The sequence below is a fragment of the Myxocyprinus asiaticus genome, chromosome 20, assembly GCF_019703515.2.
Source record: "Myxocyprinus asiaticus isolate MX2 ecotype Aquarium Trade chromosome 20, UBuf_Myxa_2, whole genome shotgun sequence".
Lineage (NCBI taxonomy): Eukaryota > Metazoa > Chordata > Actinopteri > Cypriniformes > Catostomidae > Myxocyprinus > Myxocyprinus asiaticus.
Window position 1 is genome coordinate 32,206,004 of NC_059363.1, and position 19,195 is coordinate 32,225,198.

Genomic DNA, 19,195 nt, shown 5'->3' on the forward strand with positions numbered 1-19,195 from the left:
GCTCGAGTATATGGCTGAACCCCAAATTATGCATTAATAAATCCCCTTTCTGCTGGACAGAGTGGATTGAGAGGGAGATTAATATGCTCGGTGACCTATATAAGAGTGGAGTGTTGACATCCTTTGAAAATATGGTTCAACATTTTGTGATTCCCAGATCTCAGTTCTTTAGGTATTTACAGCTGTGCCACCTGCTCTGTACTATTTTTGGGAGTAGCATACTACTCATTAATATAGCGGAGAAACACATAAAAAATTGGGTCCTAGCCAGTGTTATGATTGGCAGACAGATTGTTCTAAGGGGATGGAAGTCGGCTGGAGCACCCTCATTTCAAGAGTGGTGCACAGAGATGGGGAGGGTGGCGGCATTCGAAGGAAATGTCATGTAGAAGGCTGGGAAACTTTGATAAGAAATGGGGTAGCTATCTGGCCTTCTTGGAGGGCTCTCGGGGAGAGGCAGTGGAGAGAGAAGTATAGTTTTAAATGTGTGTGATTATTATTATTTATATATATATATATATATACACATACAGGGTTGGGAGGGTTACTTTTGAAATATATTCCACTACAGATTACAGAATACATGCTGTAAAATGTCATTTGTAACGTATTCCATTAGATTACTCAAGGTCAGTAACATATTGTAAATACTTTGGATTACTTCTTCAGCACTGGTAGATTTTTTCACTTGTTTTGACTATAAAAACTCTGCCAGTACAGTAAGACAAAATACACATGTTAAAAATACATTCTCTGAAAATCCTAAATATCTTATGCAGTGTTGTTTCTAAAACAAGATAAATCAAATTGATCTTGCTTTAAGGATTTTTAGATATTTTTACAGGAAAACAATACAAAAATGATTATCAAGAATAAGATTTTTGCCCTAATATCAAAGGTCTTACTAGAAAAAAAGAAATTATGATCCAACGTGAATTTTCTTGATAAAAATAATGATCGTGAAATAACATGTGCATGTAAAATGGCTAGAAATAGCATTTTAGCTTAGCGTAAAGCTGACAATTTACTCAAGGTTTATTTCTATTTCTTCTGCTCCAAACTTACTTCAAACGTACTTCTCTGTCTGCTCGTATGAATGTAACACATCATAAGAAAGTGTTTCACCGCTGTTCAAATGCACTTTGGATCGCATCATTTATATGTATAAATGTTTTCCATCTGAAAGGACTGAATATTAAATGAAACAAATGACAATAAAATGCAAAGTAATCTCTTCAGTAATCAAAATACTTTTTGAATGTAACTGTATTCTAATTACCAATGATTTAAATTGTAACTGTAATGGAATACAGTTACTTATATTTTGTATTTTAAATACGTAATCCTGTTACATATATTCCGTTACTCCCCAACCCTGTATATATATACCATTATATATATTTCTTTTTTCTTTCATTTATTTATTTATTTTTTTTTTTTTTTTGTGTGTATACTCATGTGTGACCACAGGGATGTTTGTTGAGGGTCAGGGTGGGGGTGGGGTTGGGGATTGGGAGGGGTAATAGTGAGAGTTAAATGTTGATTCTGTGAATATATGTTTTGCTTTTCTTTGATAATTGTGTGAATCAATAAAAAGTGTTAATCAGAAAAAAATATATAATGAATATAAATCCTGGCATAACCACAGTTACATGTAAAACTACATTTCTCCAAATGACTGGCATTTGTTGCTCTAGTTAAATTATAATATGAAAAGAGGTGTTAACATTATGTTTCTTATGCCATTTCACTTCCGATAGGTCCAAAGAGGAATTGCTCGATAAATTTGTCCACCTCTGAATTATAATTAATTAATTAGGTTAAAACAAAGCAGTAATGACTGTCAAGAATCTGCCCAAGAGCACGTGTTCAATTTTCTACATATTTCTTGCGGAATTAAACTAAATGAAGAAACATAAGAACCACATGGGGTTGAGTACATGTCAAGACTTTGTATAAGACAAAGTATGTGTCTAAATTATCACCTGTAAGCAGACAGATATCTTCTCCTTTGCACATATCAGCACTTTGCTAACCTCTAAGCATTTCCTCTAACTGTTTGTATGGCCTCATGCTTTTATATACTTAAAAATTAAAAAGCACCCATTTCGCACCAAATTCACAGACTTCTGTCCATTTCAATGAAGTTAATTAAGTCTTACAAGTTGCACATTCACACTTTGTCTTTGCTAAGATATTAATGCATAGAAGGATAATTTTTTTCCCAGTCCTTAAAGGAATAGTTCAACCAACAATGAAAAATTCTGTGAAAATTTACCGACCCTCGTGTTGCTACAAACCCATGTGGCTTTTCTTCTTCTGCGGAACACAAAAGAAGATATTTTAAAGAATGTCGTGACCACAGATTTTCATACAAAGCAGCTGATAGTGACTCACTTTAAAGCTTGTCATAAAAATTGTCCATCCAAATCATGTCTCATATTCCAAGTCTTCTGAAGGCATACGACAACTTTATACGATGAACAGACCGAAATTTCCGAACAGACCGAACATCATTCTCTCAAATCAAATCATTGAGAAACTCAAGTATAAAGAGCCCAATAAAATATGGGAACATGTTAATGAAATCAAACCTCACTGGTTCTTGCGCATGCCTAACCGAACGTCACAAGAACCAGTGAGGTGAGAATGAATGACAACTTAAATTGAGTACTTTTAAGCTTTCAAGTGAATCATTTTCGAATGATATTGTATGGAAATCAGCAATCACAACATTCTTTATAAGATATAATTTTGTGTTCCACAGAAGAAAGTCAGTCGTATACAGTTTGGAACAGTATAAGAGTGAGTAAATAATGGCAAAATTTTAATTTTGGGTGAACTGTTCCTTTAAAAGTCATGCAGTTCATGTAACACTGTTCTTATGTATGGAATATTCATTTTTATAAACAAATATACAAAAAAAAAAAACATATTTCATATTTAATCAAAATATTTCTGAGCTAAATAAATGTTGTAAGTAAAGCAAAATAAAATTTCAGTTGAGAATTCAAAAAACTTATGCTGAAGAAAATCTTAAGCTGCTGCGTACACCTTGCAGGCCATCGTGGATATTCTAATGTACACTATTGCTGGTAAGCACATAGAACAGGGTTTATGGTACTGCTAATGGTAGATAAGCCCAGTGCGAAAGAATAGAGTAGATATTTCTCTCAAAATCACATTTCCCACTTGAAAAGTGAAAATTGATGACACGCCACGCAGCAAAAGGATCACATGGTAGGGGGTGAAACAGACCAAAAAGAACAAGACGACAGCCAAAGCCAGGTTTCGAACTTTGACTTTATTCCATGACTCCAAACCAGCACTGGTGTATTCGTTACCAAGGATCGCTGAGTTTGTGACTACTAGAATGCACAGCGGGATGAAGAAACCAATGATGAAGCGGACATAGTTGAATCCTGTCACTACACGAGAAGGCTGGTCTGACTCGAAGCATTTCTCTTCCTCAGTGTTGCCCTCTGTCATGGTGAAAACTTGAATGTGTCCCACAGCAACAACAACCACAATCACAATGGTGACCATCACTGCATGTTTCATCTTTCTCAAACCTCGAGACTCCACAGCATAGACCACCACTATTAACCGGTCCACAGAATATAGTGATGTACATGTTGTTAAAGAAGACATAGCTGGTGGCTTTACAAGCCAGAGAGCCACAGTCCCAGCGATAGCCTTTGTTGATGTAAATGGCCCACATTGGAAGTGTACCTAGATAGATTAGGTCACACACTGACAAACTGAAGAGGTAGATTCTTTCCGTGCACTTCGAGAAACGTGAGGAAGGCTATAAACAGATTAGCAGGCAGACCTACTGTAATGACTGTGCTGTAGAGAGCCACAATTGGAAGTGGGTTTTCTTCTTTATAAGGGATCTCACAACTGTTTGTGTGGTTTGGTGTCAGATTGTTCATGTTCACTGGGATCAGGATCCAAAAATTGTGGAAAAAAAGGACATATTTCAGTGAAATACAATTTGATCGCATAGTTTGTGTGATTTATTAAAGCGTGCATGGGTTTCCAGATTTCACTGTTGCTAAAAACAGTCTGTTGAAAATATAAAAATGGAAATAACAATTTAAACAACACGTAATTTCATGTAACACTGACAAAAATGTCAAATACAATAAGAATATTTGTGCATTTTATTGTATTTTATTTTTAACCACAGCATAGTGTGATATTAAAGCACAGTATATACAGTTTCTAGCATAGGAAACTTGTATATAAAATAAATAAAGTCTGAATAAAAAAAGCACGTGGTAACATCTCATTTAAAGGGATAGTTCACCAAAAAATGAAAATTCTCTCATTATTTACTCACCCTCATGTCATCCCAAATGTGTGACTTTCTTTCTTCAGCACAACACAAAGATTTTTCGAAGAATATTTCAGCTCTGTATGTCCATACAATGCAAGTGAATGGTGACTAGACCTCTTTAGCTTTAGAAGAAAGAAAGTCATACACATCTGGGATGGCATGAGAGTGAGTAAATGATGAGAAAAGGTGAACCATCCCTATACATTTTATTTAAATAAGAGGATAGCCATAACCAGACTCAACTGTACATTCGCCAGTGGTTTTATGCTGTTAATACATTTCTGAAATGTCTTGGCAGTTACTTAAGATTTCAATGTTAGCATGTTTTTGTTTTGTTTTTTAGTTTTTGTTTTTTAGTTTCCTCCATCTCCAAAATCATCTTTATCATGAGATTAATCAGTGGTGTTACTATTTTTACACTGGAATAAAGTTTAATGTATTTTTTAAATCCTAAATTATCTACTGTGAGCTTGTATGAAATTAGAAAGAAGAGCACTAAATTAATATAGCATGGTAGGTTTAATGTACGATTGCTGTTTCATTTTTTATTTTATTTTTTATGTTCAAATGCCAATTGTACAATGTCCGCCTGCTCGTATCACCTTTAATTTGTTTAAACTTAAGGCAAAACTTTAAAATTAATGCAAAATATTTCTATGGATTGTTTTGAACTTTTGAGCTGGATAAGACTTGGAAAATATGGCTACTGTTGGCAAAAAAGAAGGACATTTATGGGCAAATGTAAATAAAATGTACTGTAAATAAAAAGCATTGACATGGTCTTGTTTCAGTTATAATGCTGTGTTCTTCCCATTTCAGGAGGGAAAAACTATGGAAAGAGGATTAAAAAAAACAAAACTATTAAGAACAAGATCATTCCAAACATTTGAGATGAGAGATGCTGATTTATTATGATTTTATCCTCACTGAATCTACAATTTAGAGTCAGCATGGATGGCAATGAATGGATCCTCCTCTGTGTTACTGATGCTGAAGGTGGCACGTCCATCAGAACCCACTGAGATCTGTTTACCTGTGCAACTGCCTCCACTCTTATCTCCGGAGATGACATCACAGTACATGCCTCCGGGCAGGCCAGTGTTCAAGGTCTCATTCAGTCCCCTGGGATACCAATCATATCCAGCTAAGGAGCCATTATGTGCTTATTTTGTATTATTACACATTTAGCATTTTAATCACTCATTGGAAAGTGTTGCTTCTCACCAGTCATCATTGTTGATGACAATGAATCCCTTGCTGCCTCGGCTAAATGCGATCTGATTATTACCATTGTCCCACCAGTTGGAAAGTGGCTGGCCACTGACCACATTGCGAAAAATCACCATATTCCTGTGGGCAGAAAATAGAGCATTCAAGAGAATTTCTAGGTTTGACATTGAATAGAAAGGGACTGAACATCAAACCCACCTTATTTGGCGCCACCTGTGCTCACATACCCAACCATCACCACAGGTGGAGTCTGGGTTGATGGGTACTGGCTTCGTGGATCCATCAGAATAGCTTGGAGGGCCCATCCAGTCATTCTCATCCTGTGCCATGTGTCGGTGTACAATGAAAGAAATCTCATGCATTAATAGTCCTGTTTATTCATATAATGAATAATAAAGTGTATGTATTGCAACCACTGTCAGAAATTTACTTTTTTATTAAGGGGAGATATTTACCCCTTAGAATTTATTGTACGGGAAATCTTTTTGATCTTTATGAGTGCATGTTTAAAAAAAAAAAAAAAACATACAGCATGTCATCCATTTATATTACTTCAGTTGAACTATTTGAAATGGTCACTACAGTGTAGGCCTACAATAGAATATAATGAAATATACTTAAGATATATACTCAAGTCATGTAACAAAGAAAATAGAGGAATTCACTACATGGGGCATCCCTTTAACCCTAAAATGCATGTGTGGGTCAAAAATGTCAGCTGTCCACTTTTTGACTATATTTTTACATGAAGTGGTCTTGTGATCTGACACTTCAGGTATTCCTCAATTAAGGTGTCTTTGACCATGTCAACTGACGTTTTTTAACATTTAGTTGAATATTTTTGCATTACTACCCACAGAATGCATATGTGGGTACTATATGACCCAGATGTGTTTACTTTGGTATTCAGTGCACATAACACTGGTATTACACTTGTAATACATTTATATTTTCATTTTCCATTTGTTATTTTAAATACATGTTAAAGGGATAGTTCACCCAAAAATGAAAATTCTATCATCATTTACTCACCCTTATGTCATTCCAGATGTTTATGACATTCTTTCTTCTGTAGAAGTCAAAAAGCGGAGTAAAAAGGACATATATTATTCTGTTTCTTACCCACACCAATTATATTGCTTCTGAAGATATGGATTTAAACACTGGAGTGGGTGTGGCTGGATGAATTACTTTTATGTTTCCTTTATGTGATTTTTGGAGCTACAAAGTTCTGATCACCATTCACTTGCACTGTATGGACTTTCAGAGCTGAGATATTTTTCTAAAAATCTTTGTTTGTGTTCTGCTGAAGAAACAAAGTCATACACATCTGGGATGGCATAACGGGAAGTAAATGATGAGAGAATTTTCATTTTTGGGTGAACTATTCCTTTAAATGCCATGTTCGTATTCAAATGTGTAGTATGCAAGTATAGCAAGTTGTCATTCAGCTCTTATTTTTATGCAGAGCGCTTGACATTATATCTATTACAGGGACAGTGCATGGAGAAACCATAGATGCCTAGTTCACGGCAAGGATACAATGGTAATAGGTCCTGGACCACTTCTCAATGTGTTTGAACCTGCAGCCTTTTCTTTTTCAGTACACCTCACCACTCCGACGACAACAAATATATCTACAAAGAGTAATATAACAATATAGAGTAATACGGCAATATAGAGTAGCCTACATAAGGTTGTCATTTTACAAGTTGACTAAGTATGACTAAGTTTTTTGCAAAAAATAAAATAAAAAACATTTAATCCTAGTTCATTTTTACTAGCCCTAGTCCAATACACTCTTATGTTTGTTTGCTTTGTTGTTGTTTTTTTAAGTTTTTGAAACATTTCACAGTATGTTCCTACTAAACATGGAAATTGCCCATATTTCTTTTAGAAAGGTTTTTGTATAGTCACTCAAAACTCCTACTCCATTTTTAATGAGTAAAACTCTTCAAAATTAAATATAAAATATATAAACCATTTAAAAATGTAAATTATTAATAAAATAATCATTTCAGTTAATTTTCCTTTAAAAAAAGTAATTTAATAAAGATTAAGCATCTAGATTTCACCTAGGTCTTTTTCGACCCACATATGCATTTTATGTTGGTAAAGTTGCATATGCATTCTAGGGTTGAATTTCTGTTTAGATAATAATTTTTTTTAGAGAGCACTGTCACCTTTCCGTTCACAATTTTACGATCCCAGCGGTAGCTAGACATCACTCTGGTCACACCGAATGGATGAGCCAACATGAGCCCTGCAGCGATCTTGTAAAGCCTATGAAAGGCATTTAAACACACACAATAGCAATGGTTGCTGTTCTTGTAACAAGACCAGAAGAAGGTTTCATCAGTTTTGAGTTTGTTTACAAAAGGAGACCTTAAAGATTTTACCTAGAGTCCCAGAATGTTAGAACTGAAGCTCCACCAGCACCATGGCCTCTCTGATTATCATGATTGTCCACAAACACCAAGGCTTTATCAGAGGGCATGAAACCCCAGCCCTCTCCCCAGTTCCTAAGAAGAAAGACTTTTTACAGCCCTCTTCCTATAACTCTGAGACAAAACACTACTGAGCATGATTATTAGCACAAGTTACATTTTCAGCATTTTTGTATATCACTATGGACAAAAAACAGAGGGCCACTATAATCTACTTTGAATAATATGTTTGGGACATGTCAGAAATGAACTTTTCCATTTAGGGGCAATTTCTGCCCCCTGGATTTGATTTCCAGGGGCATTTTTCCCCCTTGTTGAGGCCATGACTATTATAATCATACAAAAAAATGTCAAATTCATCCATTTAATCTATTTATTAACTTCTATCTAAATAAATATATATTATGTTTCACGCAATAATATGTATACTTAGGCCTAGTGTAGAATATTAAGAAATATATCAGATGTTCTGAATAAAACACAGAAAAACTTGTTATGGGGGCATTTTTGCCACATTTTGAATTTTGGGGGCATTTTTGGCATTTTCTGTGGCATTTTTGCCCCAAGCCATCGTTAATTTCGGATCCTGGTTAGGGGTTATTGTTGCATACTTCAGATAGCTTAGCTTCTCTCCGTCCCATTTACGAAAGACTGTTCCAATTTTCGCACTGTGCTTGAACTCCGTCACTCTTCCGAGCTCGAAGTATTCACTGGCTTTAATGGGCTCCCCACCCAAGTCAATAACCTGAAAAAAGACATTTGTACTGCAGCATCATCAACAATTTTAGTCAACTCTGATCTCCTTACTAAGAGATCATTCAGAGGTTCGTGAATGGGATGGTAATACCTCTTGATAAATGAAGGGTTTGGTGCCAGATGGAAACCATTTGGTATTCAGGGTCTTGAGTCTACCAAACACACTACTGAGGTCACCAGGCCACATGTGCTTGCAAGCATCTACTCTGAATCCAGCCACACCCATGTCAATCAGTGAGTTCAGATAATCGGCCACTTTTCCTCTAACATAGTCCTTCTCCATGGCCAAATCCAGGAGATTTTCCAAACGACAATCCCTGACCTGTTAGATATGGAGACATTAACATTAATATGTTCCTTAGCATGAACATTTAAAGTGTTTGTAACATAAACCTTGGTGTAATTGTATCTATTGCAGAGAAAGAACCCAAAAAAGAACCTGGTAAATATCACTGTAGTTTTCAATCTGTCCACTCCCGGTTTTACATTTGCCATCATTGAAGTCTAAGTATGAGTAGGGGACAGAGGGGAAATCCTCCTTGTTGGCATTAAAGTACGTTCCACAGCTGGAGTGAGTGCCCTCTCCATTACTTGCTTTACACATGTGATTGATGACTACATCCACATATACATTCACCTATGGCAACACACAGGCCATAAGATCAACAATATCATCAATATTTTATTGTAATAATTGTAATGAAACAATTATTTTAAATAAGCATCAGCAGGATTGGTGATTTGTAACACAAATATCAACATCTAGAAACATTTTGTTAGGTTTCAAATGATAAAACAATAGACATATTGTTTAAAACTGAAGGGATAGTTCACCCACAAATGGAAATTCTCTCATCATTTACTCACCCTCATGCCATCCCAGATGTGTATGACTTTCTGTCTATTGCAGAATGCAAATTAAAATTTTTAGAAGAATATTTCAGCTCTATAGAGCCAAACAATGCAAGTGAATAGTGGCCAGAACTTAGAAGCTCCAAAAGTCACATAAATCCAGCATAAAAGTAATCCATACAACTCCAGTGGTTAAATCCATGTCTTCTGAAGGGATATTGTAGGTGTGGGTGTGAAACAGATCAATATTTAAATCCTTTTTTACTCTAAATCTCCACTTTAACTTTACATTTCAGATATGAAAGTGAAACTGAACAGGTACCACATGTGACTTTCAAAAGTGAGAGTGAAAGTGGAAATTTAGAGTAAAAAAAAAAAAAAAAAGGACTTTTGATCTGTTTCTCACCCACATCTATTATATTGCTTCCGAAGACATGGATTAAACCACTGGAGTCTTATGAAATACTTCTATGTTTCCTTTATGTGCTTTTTGGAGCTTCGAAGGTCTGACCACCATTGACCTACCTACAGAGCTGAGATATTCTTCTAAAAATCTTAATTTGTGTTCTGCAAAAGAAAGAAAGTCATACACATCTGGAACTGCATGATGGTGAGTAAATGATGAGAGAATTTTCATTTTTGGGTGAACTATCCCTTTAAAACCGAAAGTGGAAGCTTTCTGGTTGTCCCATTTGTGTAACATGTGCATAGTTAATTTGGTAAATACAATAATCCTGTGGTTACTCTGCCCAGACATCTGTGTGAACTTGAGGGGAATTGACTTCATACATATCCCTTTTTCACCAGTTGTTATGGCTCAGAAAATTTAAGTTGGGTGTGAGAAAAGCTCTAGCAACAGCTGTTGGTAGATGCCACTTCGCTTGATATTTTGCATAATTTGCATAAACCAAAGTTTTGCTTTACCCCAATATTGTTACAGCGTGTAATCATATCTCTCAGCTCTTCCTCAGTTCCGGATCTGGAGCACAAATTGTAAGCAATTGGCTGATATCTCTGCCACCAAGGGTGCCAAGGATTGGTCAGCTTGACGTGTTCACTCGGGGGAGAGATCTGTCAGATTATAACACTCATTAATGACCATATATTTATATAAAAAAGGCTCTTAATATGCTTCAAATGCTTATATCAAAATCATAATACTCAGGGAATACAAAAAACATCTGACAATACAAAATATATACAAGACTTTCATTCTTATTCATTAAAACATCCACTGCCATAAAGATATGATACACTGTCTCATTTATGCTGAATGCTGTGTCAGTAAAAATAATTTTAAACCATACTTGAACTCCACCATAGCCATTTGGCCCCAGGTATCTCTCACATTCTGCTGCTATATCTGCCCAGCGCCACTCAAACAGATGAACGATGGAGGTCCTACCATATTTAGTATTTGGGTTGTGCTGGGCAATGGACAGTCCAAAGAGTGCAACCAGAATCAGGAGCTTCATTGTGCCTTTGCACAGAAGAAAAAGTGGGTGGGCGAGTGGTGTCAGTGTCATTATATACACAGCACACAGGAACACCATCCAATAGAAGACACTGGAAAATATGCATGCCAGATAAAAAAAATAGGCCTATATCGTTATCAGTTCTCGTGATTGACACAGATGCAAAGTGTCTGGCTATTCCCAGACTACATAATTGTATGAGTGTTGTATAGTCAATGGAGAGAAGTGTGACTGGTGTTTGTGCAAGAGCATTTATGTATTTATTTTAAATGAGTTTTATATGTTCAAGAAAACAAATACAATATTGTTAAAAGTTATATTTACAAACAAAATGTAGACCTGAGTGTATGAGTACAGGGGAGACTGTGGCTAGTTGTCACATGGGGAAGTTGTCACAAGGGTTATATCTCAGCAACTGTAAGGCCTTGTGTCAAAGGTCCAATTAAACTAACGCTTGTTTTCTCTAGCAGTACTTTTTTTGTGTTGGTTTCATCATTTTTGCGCTTTTTTTTTCTCCAAACTTAAGGCAGGACAAGGGTATTTTTTCAGGTTGTGATCATTTTCGGGTAATTTAAGGTCAAAATTCTGTTGGCTAAACAATGTTTTAATGTTACCCTTTAATTTTTGCTGTTTCATGAATTGTTTTGTGTTTCATAATTGTTATATTGTATACATTTTGCTGAAAATCCTGTAATAGTGACAACTTACCCCCTATGTATGACACATGTCTCATCATTAGGGCATGTTGTCACAAAAGGTTATTTTGTAACTGTAAATTATAACATGGGCAACAATGTTTGGCATAGCTTTTTCTGAGCCATGAGTTTAAGGTATAAGGTGTTCCTATACAGAAACTGGCTTTCAAAAATAAACACAAAGGGACAGAGAATTTCTACTCAGTATACTGTATCTTTATATATATATATATATATATATATATATAAAATCAGTAGAAATAATAAATATATAATACTTAAAAATGCTACATTGATGTACAAAATTTCCCACATTTTAACAAACAGTCTATATACTGTATATATACTGTACACACACACACACACATACACACACACACACACACATATATATATATATGTTTTGGTGGCACGAGGGGGACCTACACAATATTAGGCAGGTGGTTTTAATGTTGTGGCTGATCGGTGTGTGTGTGTGTGTGTGTGCATATATATATATATATATATATATACACACACACACACGCACACACATATATATTCAATTTATTTATTTTATTTTGTCCTTGGAGTACCTGAAATGCAGCCAAACTCAGCTGAGAACTATTACCTGTAAACCTGAATCCTGACTTGACGAATATGGAGGACGAGACCTGTGAAAACAATAAATAACTTCTTTAATCATTCATGTATTTCTGTAGGTAGTTCAGTATTTATTTTTCCTTTGTGCATCATGCTAATGAGAAGATGGCATGGATAGTTTGACTGTGATGCCTTAACAGCTGTTGACATTCTCTCATTAGCATGTTGCCCAAAGGAAAAACAGAAATAAATGAATGATGAAAGAAATATAGAATTAAAAATCAACTTTCAATTTTGCATTTCCTTTAACAATTTGCATTTTCCCAACCATTTATTTATGTTTTATACTGTATTATTTTTGCATTTATTTATTTATTTATTTATCTCTTTGCACTTTTAGTGATTTTATATATTTATTTATGCATGAATAGGCAGATTTATAACTGCAGTGGATATGAGCCATACATTTATGTATTTATTTATTTATTATATTTGCAGGTTTTGTCCTCCATACATAAGGGACAGTAACATCAATAAGGAACATATTATACTGAAATCACTGTCAGTATTTATTATAGGATGTGTGTTATCAGCATTGAATACTACCGGTTTAGGTATTCATTTGCAATTGTCCTGCCTGAAATCTTAAAGAATATTCCAGGTTCAAATTAATCTTTTTGGTATAATGTTGATATTACCAAAAACAAACCAAAAAAAAATGTAAAATAAAATATATAAAATAAATATATATAATTAGTGGTATTGCTTTAGTGAAGCTAGTTTTATTACATTTCTTTAAAACAATTAAAAAATAAATAAATAAAAAATACATGATTACTGTATCTGTGTCAGGTGTATTTTGTTTTTTTTTTTTTTTTTGGGGGGGGGGGGGGGATTTTCCCCTTTTTCTCCCAATTTGGAATGCCCAGTTCCCGATGCGCTCTAAGTCCTCGTGGTCGCATAGTGATTCGCCTCAGTCCGGGTGGCGGAGGATGAATCCCAGTTGCCTCCACGTCTGAGACAGTCAACCCGCGCATCTTATCACGTGGCTTGTTGAGCGCGTTGCCACGGAGACATAGCGCATGTGGAGGCTTCACGCCATCCACCACGGCAACCACGCTCAATTCACCATGCGCCCCACCGAAAACAAACCACATTATAGCGACCACGAGGAGGATACCCCATGTGACTCTACCCTCCCTAGCAACCGGGCCAAATTGGTTGCTTAGGAGACCTGGCTGGAGTCACTCAGCACGCCCTGGGATTCGAACTAGCGAACTCCAGGGGTGGTAGCCAGCGTATTTTACCACTGAGCTACCCAGGCCCCCAGGTGTATTTTGTTGATTCATGTCTTTTATTTTGAAAAGTTTAGTTCCTGTTCCCTAGTCATGTGATGTCTTGTTTTCCCTCCATGTTCATGTGTCATGTTTTCATTGGTTTATTGTTTAATTATCTTGTTATCAGTTCTGTTTGTTCATTGGTTTATGTTCTCCCATGTCTTGTATTTAAGCCCTCATGTTTTCATTGTCTGGTTGTCAAGTACTGGATGTGATCGTAGATGTTTAAGTCAAGCCACGTTTATATCAAGCCATGTTTAAATCAAGTCAAGACATGTTTAGTTTAGTTCACATGTAGTCAGGGTTATTGGTTCTCACTTTGTAAATAAACTGCACTGGTTCTTCATCTCATCATCGTCTTCGTCATTGCCATCATTGTCAGCAGCCAACATCGTTACAATCTGGTCAAATTTGACCAGAAATACTACAATTTTCAGCCTGTAACGAAGACTGTAGAAGGGTTAAATAATAACTATTAATGAATCAAAATTCCTACATTAAATGATAAAACTTGTTTAGCTAAAGTTTGCAGAGACAGGTGTTCAACACACAGTTAATAATCTCTTTTGATTAGTGTAAACCTGTATGCAACAGGTTTGTTAGTTGAGTATTGGAGGACTCAGGGAACTGTCAGCATGAGTATTTTATTACTCTTCAGCATCACTCAAAAAACAAACAAAAAGGGCTCTTAGTAGCCACATAAACACACAAGCGCGTCGTACTGCTACAGATGCAGGAACAGTCTCTCTTGTTTCTCTCTGGCTACTGCCGTGTCCGTCTGCCTTTTAGGTCTCCCTCCGCCATCACTATAACAAGACACAGGTGTTAGAGATAATGACAGCCCAGGTGATGAGCCTTACCACTTTCCCTCTCCTGCAGACAGATACACGACCACGCCCCCATCCCCACACTGTAGAACAAATGCTAGCGTTTCAACATTGTTTATCAGTTTGGTTGCTATGAGACGTCTCAGTTGACAATCAAGGTATCACTCACAATCACAACGTAATCAATCTCAAAATTAAAAATAAGGCCAGTCTTTGACATGTTTGTGTATAGTTGTCAGGAAGTTGTCACTGAATTTCAAATTAAAGACAAATCACATTACGCATGATCATTATCAGTCATCGTTTTCATGACCAATCATTGCTGTCCCTTCCAAGTGCTGGAGTAATCGTGGCCATCCCTAAGTACCGGCCAGGCCGAGAGAGATGAAGCATGCATTAGCGTCTACCAGCAGGAGGTTGTTAATCACTCGAGACTCCCTGCTGAGTTATTGGCTTCAAAAACTATAAAAGCACATCAGGCCTGCTTGAAAAAATTGAGTTTTGTGTACTTATCAAGTGACCATTGAGCTTCTTTTACTGAAGAACTGAAAAGACGTAAATCTGATCTGAACCTTTTCATCGCACTCAGCTGCATATCACAAAGGCTGATTATTTTCTATAGTGATTCTGTCATAGTGTTTTTTCCTGTCTTTTTCCTACACTAAAATTACATCAGAAAGCAGAACTACAACAGTCTGTTTTTATATCTTTACTCACTAAAAGTTGCATATGGACAGTCGCGTTCTACAGCAAACCTTTAAGGGGATAAATACACAATCACGCATGTTTACACCTCAAATGCGATGTTTTTGACTACCTTCTTATGCGGTTTTTGTGATCTAACTCGTTTAGACCCAAGTTGACCACGTTCCAGTAGGAAGTCGGAAAACCAAGATGGACGTGTCCAGGCAAACCTTTGTTGTGCTTGTTCCTCTGAGTTTCCCAGTCATATTTCCCACATTTTTATTTTTTTTTCCAGTGGAATGAAATGGCAGAAGAGGTTAAATGTGTTGGATAAATATAAAAAAAGACTAAACTGTGTATTGCACATAGTTATTGCTCAATGGGGCAATTTAACTGTTCATGAGATGGATAGCCTGAGGGAAAAAACTGTTCCTGTGCCTGACGGTTCTGGTGCTCAGAGCTCCGAAGCGTCGGCCAGAAGGCAACAGTTCAAAAAGGTAGTGGGCAGGGTGAGTGGGGTCCAGAGTGATTTTTCCAGCCTTTTTCCTCACTCTGGAAGTGTATAAATCTCGAAGGGGGGGCAGGGGGCAACCAATAATCCTCTCAGCAGTCCGAATTGTCCTTTGTAGTCTTCTGATGTCTGATTTCGTAGCTGAACCAAACCAGACAGTTATTGAAGTGAAGAGGACAGACTCAAGGACCGCTGAGTAGAACTGTATCAGCAGCGCCTGTGGCAGGTTGAACTTCCTCAGCTGGTGAAGGAAGTACAACCTCTGCTGGGCCTTTTTAACAATGGAGTCAATGTGTGTCTCCCACTTCAGGTCCTGTGAGATGGTAGTGCCCAGGAACCTGAATGACTCCACTGCTGCCACAGAGCTGTTTAGAATGGTGAGGGGGGTCAGTGTTGGGGTGTTCCTCCTAAAGTCCACAATCATCTCCACCATTTTGAGCGTGTTTAGCTCAAGGTTGTTTTGACTGCACCAGACAGCCAGCTGTTCAACCTCCCTTCTGTATGCAGACTCATCGTCATCTTGGATGAGGCCGATGACAGTGGTGTCGTCTACAAACTTCAGGAGATAGACAGAGGGGTCCTTGGCGATGCAGTCATTGGTATAGAGGGAGGAGAGCACACATCCCTGGGGGGCACCAGTGCTGAGTTTCCCCTGTCTCACAAGCTGCTGCCTGTCCATCAGAAAGCTGGTAATCCACTGACAGATAGACATGGGAACAGAGAGTTGGTGTAATATATTCTGGAGTATAGCTGGGATGATGGTGTTGAAAGCTGAACTGAAGTCCACAAAAAGGATCCTTGCATATGTCCCTGGTCTGTCCAGATGTTGCAGGATATGATGCAATCCCATGTTGTCTGCATCATCCACAGACCTGTTTGCTTGATAAGCAAATTGAAGGGGATCTAGAAAGGGTCCAGTGAGGTTCTTCAGGTGGGCCAACACCAGTCTCTCAAATGATTTCATGACCACAGACGTCAGGGCGACAGGACTGTAGTCATTAAGTCCTGTGATTTTTGGTTTCTTTGTGACAGGAATAATGATTGAGCATTTGAAGCAGCATGGGACTTCACACTGCTCCAGTGATCTAATGAAAATCTGTGTGAAGATGGGGGCCAGCTGGTTAGCACAGGATCGAAGACACGCTGGTGAGATGCCATCTGGGCCTGAAGCTTTCCTCGTCTTTTGTTTCTGAAAGCCGCGGCTCACATCATCTTCACAGATCTTAAGTGCAGGTTGAGGGAGGAGGGGGGTTGCAGGAGGTGTTGGTGTTTGTGTGAAGTGAAGGTCAGAGTGGATGTGGGGTGTGAGATTGGGCCTTTCAAATCTGCAGTAGAACACATTCAGGTCGTCAGCCAGTTGCTGGTCCACCACAGGGCTGGGGGTAGGAGTCCTGTAATTTGTGAGTTGTTTCATGCCACTCTACACTGATGCAGGGTTGTTAGCTTCTGTCCTGTGAAGCTGAAACTTTTTTTCAGCTTCTCAGAGTATCTTCTTTTAGCCACTCTGATTTCCTTGTTCAGTGCGTTCCTGGCCTGATTGTACAAGACTTTATCCCCACCCCTGTAAGCATCCTCTTTGGCCTGACGAAGCTGCCTGAGCTCTGCTGTAAACCACGGTTTGTCAATGTTGAACTTGAAATAAGTCCTAGTAGGAATGCACATATCCTCACAGAAACTGATATATGATATAACAGTATCTGTGAGCTCATCCAGGTATGTGGCTGCAGCCTCAAAAACACTCCAATCCGTGCAATCGAAGCAGGCTTGTAGTTCCCGCTCTGCTTCATTGGTTCATCTCTTTACAGTCCTTACTACTGGCTTGGTTGATTTTAATTTCTGCATGTAGGTTGGAAGAAGATGAACCAGACAGTGATCAGAGAGTCCTAAAGCTGCTCTAGGGACAGAGCGATATGCATCCTTTATTGTTGTGTAGCTATGATCCAGTATGTTCCTGTCTCTGGTGGGGCATGTAATGTGCTGTTTGTATTTGGGTAGTTCACGTGTGAGATTTGCTTTGTTAAAGTCCCCAAGAATAAAACTGAGTCTGGGTATTGTTGTTCTGTGTCTGTGATTTGATCAGTCAGCTGTTGCAGCGCTGTGTTCAAACACGAGTTTGGCGCGATACAACACACTCACTAGAATAAACTTAGGACAGCACATCCTCTTTAATGTTGTTACATCTGTAAACCAACTTTCATTGATGTAAAAGCATGTTCCACCGCCTCTCGTTTTCCCTGTTAACTCCGCAATGCGATCCGCTCTGAACAGCTGGAAGCCCGGCAGATGTAACGTGCTGTCCAGAATGGCTTCACTCAGCCAGGTTTCTGTGAAGTACAAGGCAGCAGAGGTTGAAAAGTCCTTGTTTGTGCGGGTGAGGAGATGTAGTTCATCTGTTTTGTTAGGAAGAGATCGGAGATTCGCAAGATGAATGCTTAGCAGCATTGTTCGAAAGCCCCACCGATGGAGTTTGACCAGCGCACCGGCTCGTCTTCCTCGCCTGCGTCTCCTGAACAACAAAGCCACGCCTCCAACTAAAATGTCTAGCAAAACGTCTGAATATTCAAAAATCGGGAAAAGACTGTCTGGTATAAGCTGTCGAATGTTCAGCAGTTCCTCTCTGGTAAAACTGACTGGAAAAATTATTATTAAACACAGGACAAACAAACAAAAACAACAAAACAATAGGAGCGCTCCACACCAAGGCGGCCATCCGCGGCGCCATCATGATATTATAAATCACGCCCCATACATACTTCTAAGCCATGTAGACAGACGTCCACAATGGCGGGAAAAGCCTACTCAGTGGCAGGACAAGCTGGATCAGCACTCCACGGAATGGCAGTGCTCCAGGTATTCCAAGCTAAGCTCCTCAGACAAATGGATGAGCAAGGCTTTGATCCGGAGACTTTCAAAGAGCTACGGGCCGCTACAGACTTAGCGCTGCGTGCCACGAAAGTTACGGTGCAGGCCATCGGCAAGTCCATGGGCAACTTGGTCGTTCTGGAGCGGCATATATGGCTGACCCTCACGGAGATGAGTGATTTAGAGAAAGCATCTCTGTTGAATGTACCAGTGTCTCCAGCCGGCCTCTTTGGCGGTGCAGTGAGTACGTTTGCCGAGCATTACATCACGACTCAGCAGCAGTCACAAGCTATAAAACATTTTATGCCCAAATGGAGCATAGCGCAGACGGCTCACCCCTGCTCTGTCTTAAGCCAGCGCCCAGCTAAAAGATCCATGCCCGCTAACTCAGCGCCAGCACCTGCCCCTGCCCCCGCCGAGCCACCGGTGAGGCCACGCAAGCCGTGGCCCAGACAGAAGCAGCCGTACCAGCGCCCAGCTCGCGCCGATGGGAGGAACCCCCCCATGCAGCAGAAACTCTCCTGACGGGCGCAACGCTTTGAAGCAGAAAACAGAGTTCGTGGTTCCCTCCGGTGCTCCAAAGAAGGCTCGATTA

The 19,195-nt window shown here is 38.5% G+C and overlaps 1 protein-coding gene and 1 pseudogene across 1 annotated transcript; both read right to left on the minus strand.

The window, feature by feature from the left end:
* Positions 1-3,086: 3,086 nt before the first annotated feature.
* On the minus strand, positions 3,087-4,388 carry LOC127411103 (probable G-protein coupled receptor 132; annotated as a pseudogene).
* Positions 4,389-5,227: 839 nt separating this feature from the next.
* Positions 5,228-11,129, minus strand: LOC127411324 (alpha-amylase-like). Its single transcript, XM_051646829.1, has 10 exons — positions 10,935-11,129; positions 10,552-10,698; positions 9,215-9,412; positions 8,867-9,097; positions 8,631-8,764; positions 7,972-8,094; positions 7,756-7,855; positions 5,771-5,892; positions 5,567-5,692; positions 5,228-5,464 (listed from the first exon to the last, which is right to left on the minus strand). The coding sequence occupies exons 1-10, from the start codon at positions 11,100-11,102 to the stop codon at positions 5,275-5,277; spliced, it is 1,539 nt and encodes a 512-aa protein (XP_051502789.1). The 5' UTR covers positions 11,103-11,129; the 3' UTR covers positions 5,228-5,274.
* Positions 11,130-19,195: the final 8,066 nt, after the last annotated feature.

Bases quoted from the DNA above. Each gene is read 5' to 3' on its own strand.
- LOC127411324 (XM_051646829.1), bottom strand. From the start codon at position 11,102: ATGAAGCTCCTGATTCTGGTTGCACTCTTTGGACTGTCCATTGCCCAG. The intron at 9,098-9,214 runs GTTCTTTTTTGG...CATATCTAACAG, and splicing joins ACTACAGTGATATTTACCAG to GTCAGGGATTGTCGTTTGGA. The intron at 5,893-7,755 runs GTGACAGTGCTC...CACATGGCACAG, and splicing joins GTAAAATTGTGAACGGAAAG to GATGAGAATGACTGGATGGG.